Source organism: Colius striatus, chromosome Z (genome assembly GCF_028858725.1).
Source record: "Colius striatus isolate bColStr4 chromosome Z, bColStr4.1.hap1, whole genome shotgun sequence".
Classification (NCBI taxonomy): domain Eukaryota; kingdom Metazoa; phylum Chordata; class Aves; order Coliiformes; family Coliidae; genus Colius; species Colius striatus.
The window spans coordinates 37,303,049-37,317,060 of record NC_084790.1 but is presented as its reverse complement, the minus strand read 5'-3'; the positions used below and the strand labels follow the sequence as shown (position 1 = coordinate 37,317,060).

General features: G+C 39.7%; 1 protein-coding gene across 28 annotated transcripts in view; it reads left to right on the top strand.

The window, feature by feature from the left end:
* Positions 1-14,012, top strand: part of CPLANE1 (ciliogenesis and planar polarity effector complex subunit 1) — a 65,406-nt gene that overhangs the window by 47,060 nt on the left and 4,334 nt on the right. For 19 of the 28 annotated variants that reach the window (XM_062017293.1, XM_062017291.1, XM_062017284.1 and 16 more), the window contains 13 exons: positions 506-610; positions 1,094-1,186; positions 2,228-2,337; positions 2,586-2,784; positions 3,035-3,276; positions 5,105-5,198; positions 6,565-6,595; positions 7,013-7,144; positions 8,344-8,509; positions 10,509-10,570; positions 10,882-11,046; positions 12,143-12,255; positions 13,677-13,760. In XM_062017293.1, coding sequence (XP_061873277.1) covers positions 506-610; positions 1,094-1,186; positions 2,228-2,337; positions 2,586-2,784; positions 3,035-3,276; positions 5,105-5,198; positions 6,565-6,595; positions 7,013-7,144; positions 8,344-8,509; positions 10,509-10,570; positions 10,882-11,046; positions 12,143-12,255; positions 13,677-13,760 — 1,596 coding nt within the window. Of the gene's footprint in view, positions 1-505; positions 611-1,093; positions 1,187-2,227; positions 2,352-2,585; positions 2,785-3,034; positions 3,277-5,104; positions 5,199-6,564; positions 6,596-7,012; positions 7,145-8,343; positions 8,510-8,895; positions 9,117-10,402; positions 10,474-10,508; positions 10,571-10,881; positions 11,047-12,142; positions 12,256-13,676; positions 13,761-14,012 lie in introns of those variants that run through there. The other 9 variants (XM_062017292.1, XM_062017298.1, XM_062017300.1 and 6 more) reach the window with 9 other exon arrangements.

The following is a 14,012-nucleotide window of genomic DNA, read 5'->3' as shown; positions in this document are numbered from 1 at the left end:
ATAATATTTCAGTCTCCAAAATGAAGACCAGACCTATAGAAAGATTTACTTCTTTCTAATACATTAATTCAGCACAATATTTACTCCTATATGAGGACAAAGGCAATCAATTCTCTGAAATTTGACCTTAGAGAAATACCGGCTTGCAAAGCTGTGTAGAAACATGAGCAAAGAACTAAAGGTAGAGATGTCTGAAATATTTCCCCAATTTTAAAATATGTAACAAATTGTTTTTATGTGGTATACTAAAGTAATTAATTTTAAAATTACATGCGCAAACTAAGCCTTGCTTTTAATTCAATGTTACACTGTAAACTTCAGTACGGTGGTGTAGTCACACAAGGCAGGTTGACATATGCTTAGAGAAAGCTTACTTAAAATTTTCTGTCAGAAATGTGAAGAAAAATGTATCAGAGCACTTAGTTTTGAGTTAATATAATTGATTTTATAGATTTATGATTCTTGCATTATTTGTAGACATGTGTTGGGTATTATCACATTTTAGACACAATGAGGGAAGCAATTACTACTCCAGTAGATGCACATACCTTGATTTCTACAGGAAAAAAAACGCAAGAAACTCAAGATGCCAGTACAAATACTCACCTAGGTAAGTGTTCTGTGACTTGCAGCAAAAAGCTGTTTCTGGTATTGCTTCTTGTAAATTGTGATATTTGGTTTGTTTCCAAAATGAGGCAAGTTTTTAAAGGGAATAGCAGTATTTCATGCTGTAACTTCTTGTTTCAAAAAGTATTAAACCACAAGATACCAGTATATAAATTACTAAATTTTAGTGAATGTCATTACAAATAGGAATATTATTGATACAGTTACGTAAGAGTCTTCACATGCTTTCTGTAAGTCAGTTCTGCTGTCACCTTTCCTGGAAGGTCCTTTTAATTTAGTTTAACTTTATTTAAATTCACTTTAGACAATGTTTTGCATGTGGCTGAAATTGTTTCCCTACCGCTTCCCCCTCAACTTTGCTTTCATTGTGAGATGAGATACCAGCAATGTACATTCAGATAGTGACATCAGTGTCTTTAGCTTCCTTAAAATGATGCATTTTGGTTTTGTTGTTTTTCCTGTCAAGTACTGAAATCGTATCAAGATGTTGGAGTCAGTGCTGGAAATGAGGTTTCTGAAGTTCAGAAAAATGAGCCAGTCATGTCTGTTCATGTGTCAGGTGTGACTTCAGTCTTTTTCTACTTCATTTGCTGTTTGGGAAGTCTACAAAAATAATTTCGTTTTAACATGGAGGTTTTTTTTACATGAGGTAGCTTCATGTAGGATGTAGATAAGTAGATACTAATTTATCTGACTTCTTGAAACCAAAAGTGAAGTAATTATAATACTGTTCATGAATTGGCTGGAATTTTTCATGGTACAGTGTACTTATGCTTTTGTATTCCTGTATGAAGATGCACTTTGGTGGTTTTACCTTGATTTTACTACTGGTTAGTCCTGAGGGGTTGATCTCAGCTAATTATACAGTTGTCACATATGTCTGTCAAGTTGTGTGATAGTGATGTGCTAAGTAACAATTTCCAGTCTCAAGTAAGAATTTTATTCCCTATCAGTCAACTTTTTGGCCAGTTCGTAGAACGAAAAAGTAGAAGGTAATTTTGACTTTGGGCTACAGAAGATGTATTTTGGTTTTGATTTTCTCCCCCTTTTTATAAATCCTTGATAAATTGTACCACCTAGAAATCAGTACCTAGGTATTTTCCCTATAGTACCAAGTGAGCTTATTAATTTTTCTTTGCTTTTAAAATTCAAGAAATTCAGGAGTGTTATTTCATTTGTAAGATTATTTTATGAGATCACATAGCTTATTTGCAGGTAGTTCATTAAAGCTCTTTCTAGATGAGTAGTATCACTTATTTGTCTCAAGGAAAGATGAAACAGTTGTTTGGTTTTTTTAACCTTTTATTCAGGAGGGAACTGGAAATTAAAAACAATTTAGACTGCAGTATGTTGCTTTGATTTTAAAATATTGAGTATTCTTCTGCTAATTTATCACCAAAATGAAAAATAATTTAGTAATTTAGTTTTAGAATAAAACATTTTGGAAACTAATTAAGCTAAATTGCCTATCCTTAGTTTTTTGAAAGAAGTGCTAATCAAAGCTTTTCTTGTAATTTAGAGAGTGTAGACCTGATTCCACATAGACGGTCTGAAGTTTCATGGCTTTTGCTGTAAATATAATACTGTTCTTTTCTCATAGAGTCATCTAATGCTCCTGAGATACTGCCAGACATGGGTTTAAACCCAAAATTCCACACTGAAATAAATGAGAGACCTTTACCATCCTTTCTGTTAGATCCACTTGATTTGGTTAGTAGACCAAGGTATATATGGTAAAAACAGATTTTAAGTATACTGTTTGTCTTACCTCACAAATTTATGTTCTTCCTATCTGTATGAGTCAGTTTTAAAATACTGTAGGGAAGACTGTAGTTATTTTGTCTCCAAAACTAAAGACTTTCAACTCAAAGTGGTTAAGATAAACACAGTGTGTTGTAAACAATGTATGCAAAAGACAGGCAAAAAGTAAAATTCCTCATAATCTTGTTCTTGTTTAGGATGAAGATAAGTATATCGGTGTGATGGACATTCAAGACTGTGATGCCCTTAACAATCTGCCCATGATACCTGAATCTGCAGAAGAGTTAGCTACTGCAGAGCAAAATGAGAAGTTTGAAATTCAGTCTTCTGCAAAACTCCACCAGACAGCAGCTTCTGTTACTAATGCAATTCCAACTGAGACGCTTCAGGAGAAAGGTAAATCACTTTGGTTTTAAACTAGGGAGGAAAAAAGCTACTATTAACCTCTCACAGAGACTCTGCAGCCTTTCCCTAGCTTACCTCCTCCTTTTATTGTCTGATATTGTCTGTAAAAACATTTATACATTTGACTTCTTTTGTAATGATTCCTGCCTCCTAAGGTACATCTGTGCTAAATTACTTTCAGTACTTAAGTGCTTGCAGTTTATTCACTGATTCTGACACACACTTTTTTTAAAATTTCAAGATGATAATTTGAAAAATGTATCAAGCCAAGTGCAGAAGGAAGATAAGTCAGATTCTACTAGAGATAGTGTAACTTGGAACATAGTACATGTCGGTGACAGAACTTTCCCTTCTTTGGGGCTTCCATCCAAACCAGCTGGTAAAGAATACTTGCCCACAAAGCAGCAGGAAATGGGTATGCGATTACAGACGCTGCAGAAAATGACAGAAAATATGGAGGAGGATTTCAGAAGTACCAGACTGGTGAGTTCTGACTGCTAACTGTTGTGTCTGAAACAGTTTATTTTGTAACTTCTTTTGGCTACAGGGAGAATTTTCATTTTTGAATGATGTATTTTCAAATCTGCTTAGTAAATGTAAAGGGAGATGAGGAATAATATGTAGTTCTTTCACATTTAGCACTGCAAATGTGTGGACAAAATGCTGGCCAGAATAGTGATTTTCTTAGTGAATGTACATTAGAATAGATTTAATTTCTCTATAACCGGGAAAATTGAACAGCACAAAAGCTTAGGTTGAGCAGGAGACCTTTTTAGACCTTTTTGGCAAGGATTTCTGCAGTTGTGCCTCTGCAGAATGCTAGGTGACTGTTTCTGGAATCTGTTCCTATTTATTTAATAAATATTTTAATTTTAATCTAAATATAGAAGAAAGATACATGCATTTTGAACACAGTGCATTCAGCTGATCCTATATATATTTCAGGAATATATGTCGTGACAGAGATAATCATGGGAACTTCAGTATTTTCAACAGATTGACCTTAAAAGTGTGTCCAGTTTGAGTTGAATAACAGTTCAGCTGTGGAGGACTTTGGGTGTAATGGGGAACACTGGCAGTTATTTCTTCAAATTGCTTTGACTTTTTCATGAAGTTTTGGGCAGACTGGAAGTGACTAATCTAAGAATGAGCCAGGAGTTCTCATTTTATCTAGCTGGTAAAAAAAAAAAAAAATTTCTTTGTACATTAAGAAATCTTAAGGCTATTTTCAGTTTCGTTAGACTTGGCTTAATATAGAACAGACTCAGCTAGACTGTGTAATTCCACAGCATCTTCTTTTTGTATCACCTTTCAAACTAACAGTGTCAATCGTTTATTCATCCATATATTCACAGAAAGGTAAGGACTTCCTTGTGTCACCTACACACAGTTATTCCACTAAAGTGCATGAGTTCTTACCTATGTCCTTCATCAGGGTGACTATCTAGACACATTTTTATAGGCCTGGGGTGAAAAAAGAAAATCTTCACATATCCTTTCTTTGTTACAGCATTTGAGTTTTAAAAACTTCTTGGTATCTAGCCAAATCCTGAAGATAAACCTGTTTTTTTCTTTTTTGCCCTTATTACAGTGCACACCAGTGGATTGTTCACACAGAATCAGAGAATCTTAGGTTTCGAAAGGGACCTCAAAAGATCATGTAGTCCACTCCCCCTGCCAGAGCAGGACCACGTAGAGTAGGTCACACAGGCGGGTTTGGAATGTCCCCAGAGAAGGAGACTCCACAACCCATCTGGACAACCTATCCCAGTGCTCCCACACCCTCACAGTAAAGAAGTTTTTCATTTTTTAATAACATTTTACATATTAGACACCAGTTTTGAGATCTGTTCTTTGTAAGAATAATATCCAATAAAATGTCTCAGTCTAAGTTAGTCAGTTTAGTTTCCACTTTCTGTTTTCAAACTTCAGGAAACTCCTGACTTAAAAGAATATGGAAACATTTTTATGGGTTTTAGATAAGATGTATTGGAAAACTTCAAGCATTTTAAAAAGAAAAATAATGTGATCAATAGGAATGACTGTTCACAAGAATAATAAACCTTCATATGTATTTCTCCCAGAGTAAAAGTCCAGAGATCGAACTCTAAATTTAGATTAAATGAATCTACGTGAGCTACTTTTAATCCTGAACTATTTTCTTTGTTTTGAGTCAGTTTACTCCATTAAAATTTATGAGATTCTGAGGAAAAAAATGCATGTAAAGCAAACTTTGCATAACTATTGGCATTGTAGGTCTCAAGTACCTTGAAGAATATACTGTTACTTAGTTTTTTGGTTTCATTTATAGCTAGTGAAAATAATAGAAGACTTTGAAGTGGCTGCCAGTTTAGACCTTGGTGCTCATCCTTCATTGTCTGAAGATGCTACAGTCACTGATGATGGTACGTGTTCAGTTAGCTGAAGGACTTGCAATTGAATATTGAACCTGACTAACTTTCAATTACCACTGAAATTTAATGCAGTCCCAAAGGGTCTGCGCACACCAGATGTCAAAAACATGAGAGAAATAACATCAAAGTTAGACAAATGTGAATATTATGGGTACTGCTTCAACAGAAATGCACTTCAAAATATCTCTATACTTTGATCGTTTTGCAAAACCACAAGACAAGACTAGGGTACAGGATTTTAAAGGTTATGATATGTATCTTTATATATCATAAAATCAAAACAGGGTGCTAATGAGTGTTTTCCTTTGTGATAAAGACAAATGGTAGAACCAAATCACAGCTATATCTGTATTTATAAGTAGGACAACATGTAAGATGTACATTAGCCTTACACAGAGAACTCTCTCCAGAAGTTCTTTATCACTCTTGAGCTGAGGAGCCCAGAACTGGACACAGGACTCCAGATGAGGCCTCACCAGGGCAAAGTGGAGGGGGAGCAGAACCTCCCTTGACTTGCTACCCACAGTCTTGAAGCACCCCAGGATGCCATTGGCCTTCCTGGCCACAAGGGCACATTGCTGGCTCATGTTCAGTTTACTATCAACCGGGACTCCCAGGTCTCTCTCTGCAGATCTGCTCTCCAGCAGGTCAATCCCCCAGCCTGTCCTGGTGCGGGGGGTTGTTCCTTCCCAGATGCAGGACTCTGCACTTGTCCTTGGTGAACCTCATGATGTTCTTTTGTGCCCAACTCTTAAGCCAGCCGGGATCCTGCTGAATGGCAGCACAGCCTTCTGGGGAATCAGCCAGTCCTCCCAGTTTGGTGTCATCAGCCGACTCGCTGAGGGTACACTCTGTCCCCTCAGCCAGGTCGTTGATGAAGATGGCCCCAGAACCGACCCCCATGGAACCCCACTGGCCACAGGCCTCTAACTCAACTCTGCCATTTCCTAAATTCAGGACTTTGTGGCCTGGCTTCATATGTGGCACTTGTTAATTTTCCGTAACACGCTGTGCACGCTATTGGAATAGATCATTTCAAGTTAGTTGGGACTGATAAACTCAGTTTGAGTCATGGTAGAAAACTGACAACAGCGATCTCATCTTCCTAGCAAAACTATCCATGTCAGCTAGGGAGCTGTTAATTAACGTTCTCTGAAGCCTCTGTTTTAACCTAGCAGTTGATGACCTGCTCTCTCACAGGTTGTTAAGCCTGTGTGCAATATTAATTTATTTTTAATGTCAACGTGTTCAGATTGTTTTTGTTTTTGTATTTTATCACACAGGCTGTTTAACATACAGATTACTAGTTTGTGTACAGGTGCAAGGCTGTCATTAACAAAGGCTGTTTCTGTTTCAGGCTTTCACATATGCAGAAATATGTGTGATAGGTATGTATTTTGACACTAGTTTTGATAAAACTCTGTTTACTTTCACCAAAGTCATATGTGTGGATGGTTTATTCCAAGCCCTCTTTACTTCTCTGTCCCTGGTGTTAGTCAGCTCTCGCTCATTCTGTCCCATTCACACCAGGGTGCTGCAGACTTGGCCAAATACGTACACAGTGGCAGCAAGGCTAAGGCTGCTCACTTGTTGAAGACAGTGCATGTACACATATTATCCAGCTGTTTCTTGTGTGTGCTGGTGCAGTGAGATGCAGGGGAAAGAAAATTCAGTTCAAAGGCTTCTGGTAGATCAACCTGAGTATTCTTTTTGTAAGCATAAAAGGAAGGATTTTAGCTTGCTGCTCTTACAGTCCTGTTCTACTTTAAATCAGTAACGGCTTTTTTCCCCTGCGTAATTTGAAGCTTTTTAGGTGACCCACTGCAAATTACTGCTCTGAGCGGTGTTGCTGATGTCATTAGTGACCTTGCAGTAGAAGGTGATGTCTGTCCATCGGAGCTGGGCTTCCTGAAAACACAAGCTAAGAAAATCTCTAGGTAATACTGTGTCTTGTTTTTTAGTATGTGTTAGTGAGATAATTTTAACCCTAGCTATTCTTCTCATGCTTCACACTCATAAAACATCAGAAGCAAGCATATGGTTTGAGTTATTGTTAATGGGAACTGTTCAATAGACATTATTTCAGTGTCTGGTATTGTCAAATATGCTAATTGGTGTTTATTATTTTGTTTATAAAATTAATTCTCCCTTTCTCCCTTTTTCTCCCTCTCTCTCCCTTTCTCTCTCCCTTTCCATGTCTCTTTCTTTCTTTGTTCTTCAAGTCACATGACAGTTCCAATGCTTTAGTACATAAGCTTTCAGTTGGACTACAGATCTTTTCTTCCATTCATTTCTTCTGGTGATTTTGGACTTACTAGTGCCTGTCAGTCTTGAAAAGGAAAGAAGTTTCAAAACAGTCTGCAAAAAATGAGCCATTTGAGGAACACAGTTTAGCGGTAGGCTTGGCAGTGTGAGATTAGTTGTTGGACTTGATGATCTTCAAGGTCTTTTCCAAACAAAATGATTTAAAATTTAAACACTTCTGTTCAAAAAATCTCATAAGCACTTTTTAGGTCAGTGCTTTTAGTTTTGCAGTGACAAAAATATTTATTACTTAATGGCTTCTTTTAAAGACTATTGCAAAGTGAATTAGTAAATCTTTCTGAAGAACTCAGAGAAGTTATGTCAGCATTTCTTAGTGGCTGAGTTTTCTGGTGTTAGTATCCAGTGTTTTTAAAATTACTTTGTACAGACAGTCTTGTGAAGGGGCTCATAGGTTATGGGGAGGGAGCCAAAGGACAATAGAATCTTGCTAGTCTTTCTTCTTTTTAGGTACTTACTCTGTAGATACTTAAAAATTAAAGGACACAACAAAATGACTTGCATTTTTTCTGTGACAGTTATCTTAGAAAAGCAATAATAGAGGTTCACATTCAAAGCTTTGATCCTGTTATCTGAAGGTCGCTGACAAACAGAAGACAAAATTTTAGGAAACCTCTGGGAAATTGTGTGCCAGGATTTTATGAAGCAAAATTTTGCAGAAGATACTTTCCCCCTTATTCGTCACTTCCTTAAGATTTCAGCCCAGTCAGAATTCAAAAGCCATTGCAGTATTGTTATTATATCCTGTGTAGCTAAAGTTTGCAACTTCAAGGATGCAAAGATTATTTCTAGGTTTTTTCCCATCTATCCTCAGGGTTCATGATTCTGCTGCCAGCCATTCTCACAAAACAGAAAAGGAGAAGAAAGAGATACAAGTATGGATGAAAAGAAAGCAAAAGGAAAGGATGAGAGAATATTTGAAGAAACTAGATGAACAAAGACAGAAGGAGCATAATCCATTCAAACCAAGGCAGAATGGGGTAAGAATAACAGATATCTCGAAGAGTAACTGTTAGGTATTGTTCTAAGTGTTGATTGTCCAGGTCAGATGATAGAAAGGCTGTTGGTGACTTTTTTTTTTGATGTTTGGGTTTTATAGGTATAATTTTATTTTCTTGAAACTGGCCATAGTTTTGTCAGAAGTGATCATTAAGCAAATGTGCTAGTGCTCATCTCAGGCTGCAGCAAGGCAATTCCAACCTGGAAGCTACAACTTGTCCCCCAGCTCAGGATTCAGGGAGTAGGAGTCCCCTGACAGTAATGGATACAGCTGTAACGATCACTGATTTCTGTATTTTATGAGATAGTAACAACTACAGGAGTTGCAAACATGCCTTTCTGTCTTACTTCCTTACTTATTTCCAAGCCCCCAACGACTTTAGAAAGCAGAGTCAGATGCCAAGATGCCAAGATCCCCTGTGAATGGAGCAGGGAGCTGAGGGCAGCCATCTGCGTCCTTCACAGGGACAGCAGCATACACAACTACAGAGGCTCAACGGAGGGTCATCAGTTCCTGATGATTCTGGTTTTGTTGAAGACTGCTTTCAACACAGGCTCAGCAAACAATCCCTTCCCTCCTAGATTTTGGTAATTAACCTTATAAACCTCTTCTGATCTGCACTGTGCTGGAAATAACTAAAGGAAACAACAGTAGTTTGGCAATAATTTCCCAGTCAGTATTCAGTGTTACAATATGCTTTTGTCACCTGGATACCTTCAGGACCTGAAAAGACACCATGGAACCAGGGGAAGCGCCAGGGTCACGGGAGATGAGACTCAGAAGTAGCACATACATCCCTGTGCATCAGCTGAATGCAGGACATGCTGCAAATTCTTTCATGCTGAAGCCCTACTAGTTGTAGCTCATGAGCAGCAAGCAAAACCCAAAAGTTTCCCGTTGCTAAATAATTCAACTGTGTTGACTTTTAGAAAGAGGAACAGATCTCACCTATGAAATACATATTTGCCCTGGTTTTTAACAGCCTTTGCAGAGTTGAATCTGACTGGTTTTTTTCTACATGTGTAGAGAAAAGTGATTCCGGAAAAATGGGTCCTGTCTCCTCCTCCTGGGCTGCCAACTCATAAATACATACTTCGTACTTTTGTTATAGGCTTTTCTCCTGAAATCATCCGATAAGAGTGATTCTCAGCTTCTGGTGTTTGGTTCATTTTTAGAGGAAAGCATTAAGAATCTCAAGTCCCATTCTGGCAAACGCAGGTCCAAGTACAACCTTGCGCCGTTTTTTAAACTGTTGTTAAGAATGTCCCTGATTTGTAGGAAACCAAAGCTGAGGCCACTTGCAGCTTTGAGCTTGACCATGAAGACAACTTAGGAATGGTAATATTTGAAGCCTATGACCTATGCAGCATATTGAGGCTGTTTAGTCTAGAAAAGAGGAGACTGAGGGGGGATCTTATTAACATTTACAAATATCTAAATGGTGCGTGTCAGGAGGTTGGGACATCCCTTTTTTTCTATAGTAGCTAGCAACAGGACAAGGGGTAATGGGATGAAGCTGGAATACAAAAAGTTCCACTTAAATATAAGAAAAAACTATTTCACTGTGAGGATGACGGAGCACTGGCACAGGCTGCCCAGAGGGGTTGTGGAGTCTCCTTCCTTGGAGGTCTTCAAGACCCACCTGGACATGTTCCTATGCAACCTTATCCTGGTTGTCCTGCTTCTGCAGGGGGGTTGGACTAGATGATCTCTAAAGGTCCCTTCCAACCCCTACCATTCTGTGATTCTGTGATACTACTAGAGACTGGAAGTTTATATTTTACAATATAAAGATAAGATACAATGGATTTGACAGTCTTACCTGAATTTCCTGGTAGGGCCATATGATTTCGTACTGTTTTTCATTCTGGAGGGTGTCTTAAAACAGTAATTTACAAGTCAAATCGGTCTACGTTTTGAGAGATTGGAATGAGACCATAACACAGAACAAGGTAATGATTATTACACTTCCTTGCCAGCATCGCAGTGTCACTTCAAAGGACATTCAAGCCTTCCAGAAGAAGAAAGAAGAAAAAAACAAGTAAGTTGCTATAAATCTAACTTGTGTTATTCTTATCTATACCTTAATCTTCCAGCCTTAAGGAGAGGTAGTTTTAACTCTCTTGTCTATGAAACTCAAATATGAATGGCATTTCAACCAAAAGCATAGGTAGTTCATGTTTGCTTTACCATTTAGAAAAAACTCTGAACATGATTCATCATCTGACTGTATTTTTCACTTTCTGAACACCTTTTTTTTCCTGGTTACTGTATAACCTTACAAGACTTGCAAGCCAGCTGCAATTAAAGGAACGATAGCACAAGTTAGTATGTAATGTTCTTTTTCCACAGAGCCATGCTAGCTGAACGTCAAAGGATAACAATATCACAAGCACTTGCTCTGATGAATGACTTGTTACGTGAACCACTGGCATTACCTGCAAAGGAGTGTAGACCATTGCCCAGGACAAGGCCACCTCAAGAGCACAGAACAAGGCAAATGGCATCTACTAAAGGGTAACAACTTTAAGCATTAACCCTGCTCTTAGGTACTGGTGTCTTTACCACACATTTGTCTGGAATTTGTAGCTAGTTGGCATAGGATTAGCCTGGGAGCAGCTTTATATTCTGGCAGAATCAAAGATACGCTTTGTCTGCACCAGAGGAGTCTTCAGTCCTTGTGTCAGTCTTCTTACAACCACTAGTGCCAATTTTAGAGGAAGCCTTAAAAATGCCTCTTGGAGAACAGAAAAAGCCAACTCTAGAGTCAGAGCTCAAAAGCAATTCTGATCATCTGATAGTCAGTGATCTGAAGAGCATCTGGTAACAAGTGAGAAGCAAATGTGCCTGCCTGTAGGCTACTGGCATTAGAGTTCAGTAAACTCTCCCATTTGTTTCATCACCTACGACTTCATTTGTCCTTTCATTTGCACTTTGGTGCTTACTGTGTTTTGAGGAGACGATTGTATTTGGGTATTATAAATTGGTACATTTATTTTACTTGGTGTCATTAATGTGATCTGTGTACATGTTAATCTAGGTCTGCATTGCAGTACCCTTTTTCTTCTTCTACATACCATTTTATGTTTTCCAGAGAAATAGCAGGATCTCTGCACTTTAGACAGTCCTGTAACTTCCCAGCCTAAAGATTACCATATCTCTTTTTAGTTGGTAAAGTTCAGGGGTGGAGCATTAATCTGAGTGTAGTCAATGCTGTGCAGAGCCTGCTGTGATGTCCAAGGGCAGTTTAAGTACATCAGACCTGCCAGAAGCAGAAGGGCTAAGGAATGTCCTGCAGGAAGTCACCTGAGGAGTGGCAGTAGCTTCTAGCTAATAGGTTGTGTTGGACCTCAATTGGCGCTTTGGGAAGCTGATTTGATATGGCTCCACTGGCATGTGACTGCCCGCAGTTCTGATGCTGGTGAGGCATACTGGCCCCACAAGCAGTGTGTGATGCTGATCCTCAGCTACGTAGGCTGAGGGGGATTTCAGCGGCCCGTCTGACTCACCTGAAAAGGCCTTGTCAGATCTAAGTTGTATGAAGGAATAGTAAGTGGGAGACGGTGGTATTTGGGATTCTCCTTTGTTTTGTTCTGTGTTTTTTCTTGTTTAGAGGGTATCTGAAGAGTCCTGTTCTGTCAGAAAGGAACAGAACTGCTGCCAAACCCAGCTTTGGTCAAAAAGCACACCATTTCACTCCAGCTTTTGGTTTAACACACTCCAAGGGTAAGAACGGAACTTACTTAATGAAGGCACATACTGACGGTGATCTGTGGGATTTACTATGGGATTTTGGGAGGGAAGAGCTTTAATACTGATGTAGAAAGTAAAATTTCCAATCCTGGAGGATTCCTATAGTAATGGTTTTGCCTGGGACAGGATTTTTGGTAGCGGAGGCAGCTGGAGGGGTGGCTTCTTTAAACAAAGAGCTGCCAGAAGCTTCCCCTGCAGCTGACAGGGCTAGGGACAGTCAATTCTAAGATGGACCCTGCAGCTGACCCAGGCCTGGCCAATTAGGGATGGAGGTAACACCTCTGTGAATAACGTATTGGAGAAGGGGAAGAAGTTGCTGTGCAGTTGGTAAACTGCAGCAGCTACAGGGAGTGAGAATGGGAGAACACAGTGGAGAAGGAGGGGGAGGAGGTGCTTAGGCCCTGGAAGAAAGATTCCCCTGTGATTCCTGCTGTGGTGCAGCCCATGGTGAGGCAGCTGTGCCCCTGCAGTCCATGGAGGCCAGCAGGGAGCAGAGATCCTCTCGCAGCCTGTGGAGGACCCCACACTGGAGTGGTGGATGCCTGAAGGAGGCTGTGACTCCTTGGGAAGCTCACCCTGGAGCAAGTTCCTGGCAGGACCTAGGAGTTTTTGGGGAGAGGGACTCAGGCTGGAGCAGTTGATACCTGAAGGACTGTTCTCCCGATGGGTGATCCCCATTGGAGCAGAGTGTGAGGAGCTGCCCCCATGGGAGGCCCCATGCTGGAGCAGTTTGTGAGGAGCTGTAGCCCATGGGAAGGACCCACGCTGGAGAAGTTCATGAGGGACTGTCTCCTGCGGGGAGGGACCCCACAGTGTAGCAGTGGGAAGTGTGAGGAGGCCTCCCCCTGACAAGAAGCAGCAGCAAAGTCCATCTGTAATGAACTGACTGCATCCCCTATCCTCTGTGCTGCTGGGGGGGAAGGAAGGAGAGTCCTGGGAGGAGGGAGGGGTGGGGGGAGATGTTTTAAGATTCAGTTTTATTTGTCATCTCCCTGTTCTTATTGTTCCTTAAAGAGAACAGGGTTTGATTTATTAAGTTGAGTCTGTTTTGCCTGTGACACTAATTGCTGAGCGATCTCTCTGTCCTTAACTCACAAACTGCTTCTTTTATTTCCCCCTCTCTGCTGTCCAGTTCAGGATGGGGAGTGATATTATGTCTTGGTGGACACCTGGCTAAACCACCACACCTATCCCGAGGCTTTTGCAACTGTTCTGTCATTGGCCTGTTAAAGAGTTACTTTTCCTTATCTCTTCCTAAATCCAAAGTGTCTTAATTTGCCATAGCAAGAGCAGTGTGTAATCCAGGAAGCAAGCTCTTAGAAGAAAATTTCGTAGCATCTTTGGAGTAGTTTTGATCTACTACCCTTAACAGAGGAAATTCTTTGTCTTCCCAGGAAATGCCTCTATGCTCCTACAGAAAAGTACTTCCAGAGGAAGAATGAGAAATGCTGCCAAGTATCCTGTTGGTTCTAGACAGTGTAAGTCACAGAGAGCAACAACATAGGGCTCTTCAGCTACATAATACAGGGGAAGCATATTTTAGAATAAATCCTGGGTAGAACTTAGGCAGCACACAGCTCAGATACGGCATTGGTTTAAAAGAATAAAAATCATCATTTTCCCCCACATGTAAAAATGGTTTTTATTTGAAACCTGTGAAGTACTTCAGTCAATCACCTACTTACCCCCTAAGCAATTTTAGCCAGAAGGCAGTTCGAAGATTACTGAAG